The 14,510-nt window shown below is 43.3% G+C and overlaps 1 protein-coding gene across 1 annotated transcript in view; it reads left to right on the top strand.

Moving 5' to 3' along the window:
- Positions 1 to 14,510, top strand: part of PDIA5 (protein disulfide isomerase family A member 5) — a 102,545-nt gene that overhangs the window by 20,109 nt on the left and 67,926 nt on the right. The window contains 2 exon segments of the mRNA XM_034061332.1: positions 8,756 to 8,839; positions 9,590 to 9,635. Of these exon segments, the coding sequence (XP_033917223.1) occupies positions 8,756 to 8,839; positions 9,590 to 9,635 (130 nt within the window).

Genomic DNA, 14,510 nt, shown 5'->3' with positions numbered 1-14,510 from the left:
CCTCATTCCTATAAAGCTGATCAGAAGTAGGATTTATTTAAAAGTATAAGTCTACTCATCTTCCTTCCTTACAGTTGAATTTTAAGCTGCTGAAAAGCTTTGAAATTGCAAATAAAAAGGACCAGATCTAATGGAGAGAGAAAAAAGGAAGGAAGGAGTGATTATCTGACACTGATGTGACCCCTTCCATCCAAGTAGGTTTGCAGTGTCTGGATTTCTGCTTTTTTCTACAGTTGCCTTGAAGGCAGAGGGCAGTGGCAGCTCAGGGGTGGGTGGCACACACACCACCTTAGGTACAGCATGGAGAAGGTGGCAAGGTGCTGCTGGAGCCAGGGGAAGTAACGTGTCCATAAGGAACAGTTTGTAGGTGTAGTTATACTGCCAACATGATTCTTGTGTGGCTGCAGTCTGTATGGGCAATTTGTGCATTTGCAGCATAGATTTTTCAATGCCTTCCTCCTGTCTTTATGATAACCTGTCTGTGTGGTTAATGCTAATTTGCATTAAAGCCCTTTTATATTCCTGTCTGAGTGACCATGCAGGAAGTGCTGTGTCAGTCTGAAAAAAATTCCTTTTTTTAAGTAAGCTCTCAGTTCTTAATGTAAACCTGTTTAGTTTGGTGTATTGCATTAATTCAGAAATGCAGAGAATTTAACTAAAATCCACTGTAGTGCCTGCTGGGTCTATGAGCCTGGGTTCATGTCTGTTTCGTCCTAACCACGTATATTCCATATGTTTTGCCTACAGTTGCTCATTAGCTGTGAATTTTCAATGTTGCTGTTTTTCAGACTAGTATTAAGAGTAAGCAAGTTAAGATTTAATGTAAAATTACCTTTATTTACCTGAATTCAGTGTTTCATTTAAAACATCCTCTAGTTGGTCAGTGAGAAAATGAACATGAGCCGGCTTCAGTGTGTACTTGCAGCCCAGAAAGCCAACTGTATCTTGGGCTGCATAAAAATGAGCGTGACCAGCAGGTTGAAGGAGGTGATCCTGCGCCTCTACTATGCTCTTGTGAGGCCTCACTTGGAGTATTGTGTGCAGCTCTGAGGCTCTTAGGTAACATAAGTACATGGACCTGATGGACTGAGTCCAGAGGAGTACCACGAGAATGATCAGAGGGCTGGGGCACGTCGCCTATGGAGACAGGCTGAGAGAGTTAGACTTTTTCATTCAGTCTGGGGAAAAGAAGGCTCTGGGAAGACCTTAGAGTAGCTTCCAGTACCTACAAGACAGCAATTTCCAGGGCCTACAAGAAATGTGGAGAGGGACTTTTTGTAGGGATAGCACAAGGGAGAGTGGTTTTAAACTGAAAGTGGGCAGGTTTAGATTAGGTATTAGGAAAATAATCAATGTGAGCGTGGTGAGACACTGGTACAGGTTGCCCAGAGAAGTTGTGGCTGCCTTATCCCTGGAAGTATTGAGGGCCAGGTTTAGTGGGGCTTTGAGCAACCTGGTCTAGTAGAAGGTATCCCTGCCCATGGCAGGGGAGTTCGAGCTAGATGATCTTTAAGGTCCTTTCCAGCTCAGCCCGTTGTATGTTTCTTTGATCCTCTCTAGGTCCATAGTACATCTAGAGGTCAGAAAACAGGCTTCAAGAGAATAGTACAAAGTGCTGCAGCATCTGTGTGCCAGTGAGTGGTACATTCAAAACCTGCTGTCACAGGGATATTAGGTTAGAGTGAACTGAAAGTCATAGTGGTAGTCTCCTTGTATCCCAGGTTAGTACAGTGTTCCCCCACAGTAGGTTGTGTGAGTTGGGGGAGGTCCAGATGAGTCTGAGGAAAGCTGCAAAGAGAATTCTTGTGTTCAGCATTTCTAGGAGTTCCTGCAAAGCCTTTGGTAGCTCCTGTGAATGTATTCATCTTATTTCTGTGCAGGCATGTGGGCTGCCAAGTGCTTCTTACTAATTTATATTTCCATGGAAAGTACTGTTCATTATAACTTCTTGACTTTCTGCAGGGCTGAAGCTTACACTTTCTCCCTTAATTGTTTTTGCTTGACAATATCTGTTACCTTTTTGTTTTGGTTTTCTGTCCTCTCCTTGGCGTGTTCTTGATTGCAGTGAGGATTAATCTCATGGGTTTTAATTTTTGGAAAATACTTATTTTTAATCTCATTCCTATACATTCCTGGCCTCACCAATTGCCTAATGGGCACAGGGAGTTATTTGTATTTTGTGACAAGTGGTGCTGGGTCCCTGCAGCACATGGATTATTCTGTTTGCATTTCTGGCATGTTCGAGGGGAGCATTTGGAGCAGAAGGCTGCAGTTGCCTTGTGGGTCATAGGGAGGCTTTTTGCTGTGATCTAGGGAGGAAAATCAGACCCTAAATTCAGATGAGACTCTGTCTTGTCAGTCTGCTAGTCCTAATCTTTAATTATTTCCAGCAGCACATTTTCTGATGCTTCTCTATCCCTTAAAAGATTCAAGTTTTAATCTGCCCCGTTGTTAGAGCAGCTCATTTGTTCTCTGCTATGGAAACCTGTTGCTATTGTTGCTTCTTCTGTAGTTTACATCAGTAACCTAGAACAGGGGCAAAATGTTGCTTTGTTCTCAAAGGGAAATCTTGTGTTTCAAGCTTCCCATGCTGCGTCCATCTCTTCTGGGTCCTGTTCTTATTTTGGTGTCTGCAGGTTCTTAAACCCCACTCAGGAGCATAGTATCAAATGCCTTTCTACACAGAGAGCTGTGCATGGGCTTTCTGTTTGAGTAGATGTTAGATGTAAGCCATTACCATCTCATGGCTCTTAGCACAGCTCTTTGGAGAAGTGCTCTTGCAAGCTAGGCTGATGCTTTGAGAAGTGAGTGTTATTTATTTATTTATTTTAATTTTATTTCAACTCTGCCTTGAGAGAGTGATACTGAAATGCCTGGGATCATTAGAGAATATGGGGAGCCTTACAAATGTGACATCCTGTCAGCAGCAGAAGTTATGGCAGCTTCCACCCCAGACTGTGAGGCAGAAGTGAGGACAATGTGGAGGCAAAGAAAGCCCTCTGTCTGAGAGGAGGAGAGTTTTGCAGGAGTTGATCTGGTTTTGTTTGGTCAGGAGAGCACACAAACTGCTGTAGCATAAATGGATCACAGTCTGTGTGGAGGGTGGGATTGATTATTTCAAGGAGCGTAATCAAAATCCCATGTTATCTCCAACAATGGCTAATGGATTGCATTTTTGATTTTTGAAATCTTGTAGGAGCACATCTAACTACAGCTGACTGTTGGTGACTTCCTCTTTCAGATTAGTTTTGCAAGTGCAAGTGTGGTTTTTATTTTTACATGGTTTAAGGAAATTTCTGGCATTGACACCCCTTCTGCTGCTTTTTTGGGTCACAGGCTCTATTAGTTGTTTGGCAGGATCTCAGCCCCTTGCTATCTCAGGATGTTCATCAGTCTGTTTGGAGGGGGTATTGTGTGGAGGGTAGCCAGCGGGTATTGCAGAGGCTGCACATTGGGCTGGGAAACCCTGTTTGATAATCCACTTCTGAGGACTGGTCAGAAATTGCAGTTGTACTTCCCTGAAGTTACAACTGGAGTTGTTCTCTTGTACAATGGTTTTCACCGTAACATAAAGGAACAAAAGCAATTAAACAACAGAGACAATGATGAGAAAACATACTGGTAACAAGATGACAGCTTTGACTGATAACCTGCTGAAGGGTTTTCCTGTGTTGGGGGCCTTGCTTTGTAGGCAGCCCTGTTTTTGCTCTGTCATATCACCCTGCTTTCAGAGCCTGTTCCTCCTCCTTACTTTCATAGCCTTGTCTCTTCCAGCTGTTGGGACAGTGACAGTGTTTGTACAGCCACTGATACAACAGAGTCTCAAATGTGTTGGGTCTACACATGCAACTCTGATAAAAGGGAGTGCTGAAATGTAATTCATGTGGGTTGTTCAGCCCTTTTTCGGATGTACAGATAAAGAGATAAAATCTGTTTACAGATTTTGAGGTCTGTGGTTCACACGTGGTTGGATGGTATGCCAATGAGAGGAGTGAGACTTTTTTGTGCAGGCAGATTTACTGACCTGGTTACTTACATATTCCCAAACCAGCTGTCAGTTTTTTTATTAATTACTTCTCTTGTGCCTGGAAATACTGTAGGTATGGATGAAAAAGAAGGTTGGGCCCAGTCTGCATTAGAAAGTGTTAGTAAATGCCAGCACTGTGGCATTGAAGTGTTGTGGCCACAAAGCACATGCACATGCTGCTGTTATATTGGCAACTGGAGGCATGAACTTTTTTTGGATGACATTTTTGTCATTTCCTAAGCGGGGATTTGACAGTCATTCCAGATCCTTCCTCCCCAGAAGCTGTTGTGGATGTAAGGCTGTTTTCCCTTCTTGATGGGAAGCCAGTGGGCAGCATTATGTGATAAGAGAAATAATTAAGGAGTTGCAGAAGATCTTATTTGTGCTCATGAGAGAGGATGGTGCTGAGGATGTTCGGTCTTACTCTGCTGACTTCAGGACCATATTTGAATTCACCCCAAGGAGGATGTTTTGCACTGCCATCTCCATTTCTTATTCAGGACCCATCCAGCTTGGACTTGTTTTGGTTTTAGAAACCAGCTTAGGCTTCCTGCAGCCAGACTCCTGTATCTTATTTTGTGCTCCTCCTGTCTAGCTGGGTTGCTCCTGTCACTGGGGACTGCCATCAGTATCTCTCACTGCTTCTCCATCCTTACGACCTTGAGCTCCTGGGGCTGTGGGCAGCCCTGCAGAGGCAAAGCACCCTGCGCTGCTCCTGAGGAATGCTTGTGGCACGTCCCCTTTAGGTGCTAGCTTCACTGGTGGTAAGCCAAAGGAGGTCATGTCTCCTTCACAAGCCCCTCACCCTCCTCCTGCCCTGGTAGCAGCTGTCTGCCTGTGCAAAATGATAATTCATGCATACTAATGCTGACAAGGGACCCCAGAGGTTTACAGGGAGTGCTCTAGTCAGGCTTCCTGCCAGCTCCATTGTAACCCCAAACACCAGAAGCATCTCCCAGTAGAGGAGATGGGGATGTGAATGAAAAGGAGTGAAGTACTCCTGTGATGCAACCTGTCTTTATTCTTATTTAGAATTCCTGCTTAGTTAGGTTAATTTGGATCTTTCATTTTATCGCTCCTTTTACCAAGCTGCTAAATGTCTTTGCCTCTCCAGCAAAGGAGTGTTTTGGAGCCCAGTTTGGTTTTGTGGGAAGGGGGAGGGAACATGGGGGGAACATGCCATGCAGTCATGCCACTACAGGTTTGACCTTATTACCCACATGGACAGCTGCTGGTTAGGTTGCTGATGATGTTGTGTATAGGTTGATGTTTTGGATGATTTTCCACAGGGCTACAGCTGGATGGTTTGTATCACTGCTTGCAGATAAAGCAAGGGTCCCTTCAGCAGCAGCATAGCAGAGACCTGCAGGGATTCAAATTGCTTTGGTCAGAAATGGCATGAGGCAATGAGGGATGGTTACTGGGGGACATTACTGACCTCATCCTCAGACCAGTATCTCCTGAGCCTGGTGCCTTGTCTGGAGTGTCTGGGCCTGGGTGGTAGAGTGCTGATTCTGGGGGTGGGTTCTGGCTTTTTAGGTTGAGAGTTGGGCTTTTTTCCCCTTCCTCCTCTTAATCCTCCCCCTTGCCCCCCTTTTTTTCTGTTAGTTTTTATAACAACACACTGCCTCTTCAAGTGGTATAATCAAATTGCAAGAACTGGAGTCCTAATTACCCTCTCCCATGTGACAGTTGAGGAGCTCCTCTTCAGAGAGCCTATTGGCTGAGATCCAAAAGAGACAAATCACAGTGCAGAGACTCCATCTGTGTTGATATTTGCTCTTATTAAGTATAATGGTCATTACCAAGTGGTATCAGAGCAGGTTGCTCTTTGCAGATTATTTTTTTCTATCTCTAAGTGAAAGAAGAAGGAAAAGCAGAACAGGTCCATCTCTGCTGTTTCTGTACATGTCCTTTTCTGACTTTTCTAAAGAACTGTTTAGTATAGCAACGGAGCTGGTGGGTCTAGCATGTGCAAAAATCTGCACTGATGCATGAAAAGATTACTGATACATATTTAGACACTTCTTATTCTGGGAATTTGCTCCTGTTCAATCCCTTGCATCAGTGCAGATAGCTTGCGTAAACAGACTTAAACTCCCACTGCAGCAGTGCAGAGAATCTGCCCACTAAATGGTAAGAGACATACTGGAGCAAACTGCTGCTTTGTTTCCTGTGATAATGGATGTGCATTCAGGCAGCTACAAGGAGCAATCCTGAAAGCAGGGCAGGCTTAGATCCTATTTCCTTCCAATGAAACAGATGTTCTTATTTTTCTTTTTTTTTTAATAGAAACTCATGCAAACAGAAAATAAATTGGTAGGAATTGAAGTAGTAGGAATTGATAGTTGCTTGCTCACAAGTACATCTCATTATTAATGTTTTGTAACCTTTTTCCATTATAAACAGTGCAGAACTTTTCCAAGATGAGTATCTGGATCTCTAAATGACATATATGGGAAAATTGCACTTTTATTTTTCCTCACATGGTTTGAAGTTTCACCAAATTGGTTGTAGAAGTGACCACAGAACTATCTTGATATTCATTTTGGTCCTCTGCAGAACAGTTGTCTGCATATCGTGGTGTTTGACAGACCCCTGTTGCTGGAGGTAGGTTTCAGCATTACACTTGATCATGCTGATCACCCAACATTTGTCTTGGCAAGGCTGAGATGTGCACAGATATACATGTATCCTGGAAACATTCTGGAATGCCTAGAAAAGCATTATCAAATATTGACTGTGGTACAGCCTGACTTTAGTTAACTGTCTGACAGTCAGCTCCGGCAGGGCCAAAAGAGCTCTGCACCTCTAGATCTGTCTAGGGTAAGATAGGAGGATGATCTGAAACTGGTACCTACCTCCTCCTGAGATTCTCTGGCTTTCAAGTTGCTTAGGCATAGCCCATGGGACCATTGGAGGACGGCAGGTGAGAGAGCACAGGATGCTTCTGGCCCCTGAGTTTGATGTTGCTGCAGACTTCCTGTAGCAAGCTCTACTCCGCAAACCAGCTTTTCAGCAAAGCTCCAAATCCAGGCTATTTGTTTTGTAATGTAGCTTTGTTGCAAGGAGATGCGTTCATGCTACTCAATGAATAGGTAACATCTTTTAGGTCCACCTTCCACTGCCATCTGCGGAAAAAAAAGATGAAGTGGACAACAGGGAAACAACTGTCTTCTCAGGCTCAGATCTCCAGCCTTCTGGAGAGGCAGAAAAAGTGTTTGCAGGTTACAGTGTCTAGCTTTAGTTGTGAGCTGGGAATGCAGAACTGACATGAATTCAGTAAGACTCTGCAGATAAACATGCTTCTACACAACTGGGATTATAGGTGATCCTTCCTGGTGAGGTAGTTGCATGTCTTGTTAGTTCCTTAAAATGCTTCTTTCCATCTTCAGCATAATACTCTGATTTTGATGCATGGGTCAATAGCACACTCCTCCTCATTTCTATCTACAGTAAGCATTTGGGAAGTTTCCACAAAGGCATGCTCTTATCTGCAGCACACTGCAAATTTGCTGTTATTGTTCCTCACATTTGCAGAAAGGCAGCTGGAGAACATTGGGAGTATTAGCACCAGTGCTGGCAGCAGCACTTAATTTGGTGGGGCTCTTGTAACCCTTGCATCTCAGTTTTTCTAATGTGTCTCTAATCAGTTTAAACTTGATGGCTTTTCAGTGTTTTCATTTTCTAAATTGATTTATCTGTGTACGAGGTACAAGTTGTCCTCTGCTGGGAACAAGTTTTCAAGCTTTTTAATCTTGTTGTTTGTCAATGCAAAGAATAGTCTTGTCAATGTGAGTCATCCTCTTTTCTTTGTAGTTGTGCTGTTTCACTCATTTTTCCAGGTCTTTGACTGTCTTCACATTTATTTCAGCTTGAAGTGTCCTTATAGCTTCATTTCTGCATTGTTTAGGACAGCAGTTAGGCCATGAAGACCCCTTACCTACCCATCTAAGCAAATGTTTATGCAGTTTTCTCCTGTGACCCTTCTCTGTTCTTCAACTCAGGCTCATCAGGTCCTGGAAGCAATTCACTCATGTTCCATTTAAAAAACACCCCCAGCAGGTCTGGCTGCTGTTACATGCCTCCTTCTTCAAGAGCTGTGGCAGATTGTCTTTATATCCACTGGCCAGGTGTGGCTGCAGGACATACCTAGCATAAATGGGGTTGCTGGGCTTGGGGCTCCAAAATTCGAGTTGATTGTTTTTTGCAGGAGGACGTTTTTAAGGCTAGCTACTTGTGATCTGGGCTTTGAGATACCATGAAGGTGTTTCTTTTTGTTTCTGGGTTCCTTTCTGACAATGTAAAAGCTGACCTGCTCTTTCTCTTGGAATCTTTTCGCAAGCAGTGCTCTTTGACCACCACCATAACAGTAGCACGGTCTTTTTAAAATCTTGACTTCCTACATTTAATGTTAATCCCATGGACAGAAGGTCTGCTGAAGTACTCACACATGCTAGAATGGGCTACTTTTCTCCCATTTGAGGCCTGGCTTTGAAATGTGACTTTAACACAGTTCATTGTGTCCTGACCAAGCAAAAGGAGAAATTAAATTGGCTAATGCAGCTTTCCACAGTGCTTGTCCCACAAACTTAGCTGAGCAGCTTCCAAATTACTGTTACTTGCAACTAATTACTGATGGGGAAGCACAGCAATAAGGTTTCACAACTGAATGCATTTGATTTCCTTTCTTGTAACCATTTTTCTTCCAATATGTGTTTTTTGCAGTGATACTGAAAGCCGAAAATTATGCAAGAAGATGAAAGTAGATCCTAATTCAAAGGAGAAAGGAGTGGAATTACTCCATTATAAGTGAGTGCTGGGCTGGGATTTGTAATGCCTAATTGCTAATGCCCCTGTTAGGACCATTCATTCTACTTGCAGCTCCATACTGCTATAGCATGAAGACTTCTTATTTTTCATCCTTTGACATGAGAAATTGACTGCCATTTCTTCAGTTTGCAAGCATGTGTTGTGACAAGTTGAGATAAATTTATTCTGCTGTTGAATAGAGTACACTAAAAGCATAAGTGGGGCCTGGAAGACATGTCCCATGGACTAAAGCTGCCTAATGCACAAGGCTGATATGTGAGATTTGAGCTGTCTTCTCTGTCACATGCCTGCTAGCATATGCCTTGGGCAAGTTGCTGCACTTCTCTGTACTTGCTTTTCTGACTTGAGATAGTACTTCATAAAGTAAGTGGAGAAAGGCAAGTATAGTGAGACTGCAAGAGGTTTTCTTCCTGGAAGTAATAGGAATAGGAGTACTGTTAAGAGACACCAAGCGGCTGCATCTCCATCTCCAAAGATCGTGTTTTAGTAAATATTCTTGTTAAAGGAAGGAAATTATTTCCTAGAAACCTGCTTGCTTTACACTCTGTTTTGCACCCTCCCTTTTTTCTTACTCTTTTTCCTCATCTGAGATTACTGTTCTGTAAATTCTGCTTAGTTTTGTGGCTTCAGCAAGAAAACGTTCTTCTGGTTAGTGAGGAGTGAGGCAGGTACATGATTTCTGGCAACATTACTGGAAGTTAACACTATTCCCCACTGCTTGTTCAACAGGGACGGTGCATTTCATACTGAATATAACAGAGCGGTCACTATGAAGGTAAATTTAAATATTCAATTATTATTATTTATTTTCTGCTAAATATGATGAATACATTTGTGGATTAAAATCAGGTGAAAGAGAAGGGTTTAACCTTCATAAACAGCTGTCAGAACGACCTAAAGGTTTTTGTGTGTGTATGTGTCTGCCAATCACAGATTGGTTAAAAAGATTGAACCCGTGTTGAACAGTAGTGTAAATTGTGAGTTAATGTACAGGCTGGTAACAAATAGGGATTTTCTTGTTTTGTCTACAAGATGCTATTAATGGCTGTATAACTTAAAAGTATTAGCTGATACTGCATTTTGGTAAGGAGTTCTGTGAGATTTTTTTTTTAAAGAGAGATGGGTGGCCTTATCTTTTATCATATTATGGAACCACAGTTCCTGAGTGCGGCAGGGATAAAACAACCTTCCTTCTGCAAACCTTGACACACAGCAACAGAAAGCAATTTTGAAGACATGAAACATGAAATGAGTTTGTAATCGTGATGACTATAGAAAGGGTGAACCGAAAGCACAGTAAACAGGCTGAAAGTGTGCAGCCTTCCTCTGTGAAGCTCTGGTGAAGCCCTGGGAGTATTCTCACCTGAGGCTGCAGCCCTGCGATGGCTTGGCTTCCAGAAATTGCTCTGTCTGGCTGTGATGCCCATTTCCCATTTCTTTTCCTCCTCCAGCAAACCTGTGCCCTGCTTCATCATTGGTCTTGTGGAGGCTTGTTGACACTACATTTACTTCATGGCTCATTCAGATGTTTGGTCTGGAATGGAGGAAAGCCTGTGTGAGGTGCTGAACCTCAGTCTCTCAGAGTGGCTGTTCATAAGTGCATGTGCTCTTTTTACAGCCAGAGTTCTGGGATACCTGAGTGGGGGAAGGGGCTGCCTTGGAAGCATGCCCTGGCTTGAATCATCCATTCAGCCTGCACTTAGAGTTGTCATGCAGGATTTGCCTGTGGTGGGAGAGTAGGGCTGTGTGTCTTCCCATCTCCTGCAGTAGAAATCTTGCCTGCAGGAGCAATGTTAGATACTCAGCCTAGCTAGCTGGTGCCTGAAGCTCCTTCAGTATTTAGTGAGGAAAGGTACTCAGTAAATTCTTTTCCTTCTTGGTGGATGGTGGAGTGAGGGAGACTTGTTAGTAACCTAGATATGGGTGGTTTAAACAATGCATGATGTGTCTTTCCTGCCTTCTGTGAAGTGCTTCAACCAGGAATTAGTGCTAGGACTTCTCCCTAACAGATGGGATCAACAGGAAAGCACCTGCAGAGTCCTAGGGAGTGTTAACCTGAGAGGTAACCATAGCACAACAAGAACCATACCATTTATTCCTTCATTTGCTGTTTTGTGATGAGCGCTTCCCTCTTCCCTTTTGCCTTGCCTGCTGGGGAGAAGGAAGCAGCATCCAGTGAAAGGGGCTGCAGGATTCCAGTGCAGGTGGAAGGAGAGTTTTGAAGTTCCCTCACTCTAGAAGCTCTAGTCTTTCTTAATATAACTGCCCCTGTGAAACCAGGTGCTAATGATTTATAGGTTGTACACTGCTGGGCAGTGGTCATATAACTCAGTGGAGTGTTTACGTGTTCTGCTGCTCACAGCTGCCTGCATGTTTTCTGTATTTCTCCCTCTAACCACTTCTCCCTGTTTTCTTCTGTTGAGGTAGTGACCTTTCTTTTTCTCTCTCAGCTGTGATTGTCTAACATCTCCCAATACGTTACAAACAGCGAGCACCAGAGCAACACAATTACGTAGGATATCATTCATTTTACGGACAGGTGAACATACTGAAGAACAGAGAGATTAAAGGATTTGTTTCACATCATTCAGCAAGCTTGTGGCAATAAAACTTGGATCTTCTTTCCAGGCATCCAGTAGACATATTAATATATGTATGACATTTTGGAGGATGATGGACACAGGTCTGAAGAACTGTAAAAGGATTCTTCAGAAGTAATCAGCAATTTCCTAGATGTGGCTGATCCAGCAGATAGTGTACTCTGGTTTTTATGGAAAGCTTTTCATTTCTTACAGGAATTAAATCCTTATGTAATTAGCAGAGGTGCCCTTGTGGGTTTACTGTGAGAAAAATTAAGAATAAAGGGTGGCTTGGTGTGCAAGGTGGGGGGAAGTTAGCAGTCAGAACCTCTTGCTGCTGGGACCTGTGTTAGGATCAGAGCTGTTTGAGCTATATCGTAAAGGGAGGTGAACTCCAAGATAACAAAGTTTGGTGATGCAAAATGTTTAGGATTAATTAAAAAAATATTTCCAACTCTTTGCAGAAGGATTTAGGTTCTCACAATACCAAGTGGCTTGTCAGTATGAAAGGAGGAGCTTGTGGGGTAATGAGTATGAGAGGGAAGAACACAGCTCCAGCTATGCTAGAGTAATGCAGACTATTGTAATGGATTTTGAATTACCAGTCTACAGGGTTGGGTCTGTGCTTCAGTATTTCAAAGTCAAATTATTAGGGAAGGAACAAAGAATGGGAGAGGAAATGTTATTCCACCATCTGAGTCCACTGGGTTCCTTCATTTTGTGTCTTGTATGTAATTCTGATTGTGCCATCAAGTGAAAGATGAAGCAGTACTGCAGAAGGGCAGTGACTATAATCAGAGGCATGGATGGCCTGAATATTTACATGAAGATTCTTGAGCTTGGAAAAAAATTGAGGAGATTATAACTGTGAGTAGCTTGAAAAAGGGGATGATCACCTATTTTTTCTCCAAGCTTGGGTGCAAACACTGGCATTTTGGGATGGCTGATTTGAAACAAGTAACTGTAGTGTTTAAAAAAGAAAGGTTGTAAAACTCACAGCTGCATGTTTTCAAAGCCAAGAATTTAGGAATCTTAAAAACAGTTTTAGATAGCCATAAAGGAGAGATCCATTGATAGTTAGCAAGTACAGAGGTCCAAAAACAACAGCTGATGCAGCGTCCATAAACTTAATTACTTTTTGCCAGAAATTGAGAGTGTATATCAGTGTATGCTATAAAAGAATGGTACTGGTATCATTTTTCCAGAAGTGTTGAAGCTGCTGTTGAAGACTGAAGCTTAGATCAGTCTTTGATCTTAACTGATATGTCTGTTCATATGTTGCTTTAGCCACACCATGTCCTAATCCTTGATAGTGCTATAAGGCCAGTATCAAGGCTGTGTTTATTACATGATGAAGCCATTTCTGGAGGGTAATACAGAGGGAGAGTTTTACTCTGCTTCTGAAATGGAGAAAACACTCATTAAAGAACAAATATGCTCAGTGCTAGCAAGGGGAATAGACTAATCCAATAAATTGGTACTGCTCTTAACACTGAATCCTTTTCAAGTTTGCTGTTGTAAGGACCATGTGCGTGAAATGAAGGCAGATATTTTTACTAGCATCTCTACTTCAAAGGAGTGAAAATTACAGGGAATATCTCTCTGTGTACAGGGAATGCCTATATATAGAGAGAGATATGTTTATTTCTTGCATCTGAGGAAGAACAACCCCATGTACCAGTACAGGTTGGGGGTTGACCTGCTGGAAAGGAGTGAAGGGGAAAGGGGCCTGGGGGTCCTGGTGGATAGGAGGATGACCATGAGCCAGCAATGTGCCCTTGTGGCCAAGAAGGCCAATGGCATCCTAGGGTGCATTAGAAAGGGTGTGGTTAGTAGGGCAAGAGAGGTTCTCCTCCCCCTCTACTCTGCCTTGGTGAGGCCACATCTGGAATATTGCATCCAGTTCTGGGCCCTTCAGTTCAAGAAGGACAGGGAATTGCTTGAAAGAGTCCAGCACAGAGCCACAAGGATGATGGAGTGGAACACCTCCCTTCTGAGGAGAGGCTGAGGGAGCTGGGTCTCTTTAGCTTGGAGGAGACTGAGGGGTGACCTCATCAGTGTTTACAAATATGTAAAGGGTGGGTGTCAGGATGATGGAGCTAGGCTTTTTTCAGTGATATCCAGTGATTGGACAAGGGGCAATGGGTGTAAACTGGAGCATAGGAGGTTCCATGTTAACATCAGGAAGAACTTCTTTACTGTAAGAGTGACAGAGCACTGGAACAGGTTGCCCAGGGGGGTTGTGGAGTCTCCTACATTGGAGATATTCAAGGCCCACCTGGACAAGTTCCTGTGTGATGTACTCTAGGTTACCCTGCTCTTGCAGGGGGGCTGGACTAGATGATCTTTTGAGGTCCCTTCCAACCCTTGGGATTCTGTGATTTCTCCCCCCTGCCCCAAGTTTAAACCTAGTTCCATATGTTATAGCCAGCTATTATGCTGTTAAAACTAGCTTGCTTTTAGCAGCATAGGTTGGATGAAGCCATGTCTGGTATTTTGCTGAATCAATGTTTAAGATTCAAAGCTCTTGGAGAGGTTTGAGCAGCAGGTTACAGCCCTTCATGGCTCTCTCAATGCCATTGAGTCAAAGCAGGTCCTAAACATGTCATAGCAAGACAGAAGCATATCTGATTCTTCAGCCTGGGGGTTGCTGTGACCTGGGCCTTGCTCTGCTCTCTAACCCAGCCGCTTGGGGACCATTGCTTTTCTGTGACTGGGAAGTGCTGTGGTTTGTTGGTGCTGTGGGGAGCAGCTATTTAAAGGCACACAGGAAGTTCTCTTCACCACATGGAGCAATGAATGCAAGGCAATGTACTGCCTGCTCTGTCAGAATACATTACACTTCTCATTTTTTTCTGTCTTGGCTGAAGGGGAGAGGCTGGATGAATTAAATCTCTTTAATCCCTGCCCACTAACCACCTCTGTTTCTGCATGACTGAACTTAGCATACAGGAGTTCTTGCAGTCATTAGCTGCTTAAAATGTTGACCCCTCTCTTGTCCCCTCCAGTGTATGTTTGCAGTCTGTGCAGACTGAGAGTGAGCAGAACTTGATGTAGCTTTCCTAAATGTA

Source organism: Melopsittacus undulatus, chromosome 4, assembly GCF_012275295.1.
Source record: "Melopsittacus undulatus isolate bMelUnd1 chromosome 4, bMelUnd1.mat.Z, whole genome shotgun sequence".
Lineage (NCBI taxonomy): Eukaryota > Metazoa > Chordata > Aves > Psittaciformes > Psittaculidae > Melopsittacus > Melopsittacus undulatus.
This window is presented reverse-complemented; position numbering and strand designations above follow the sequence as displayed.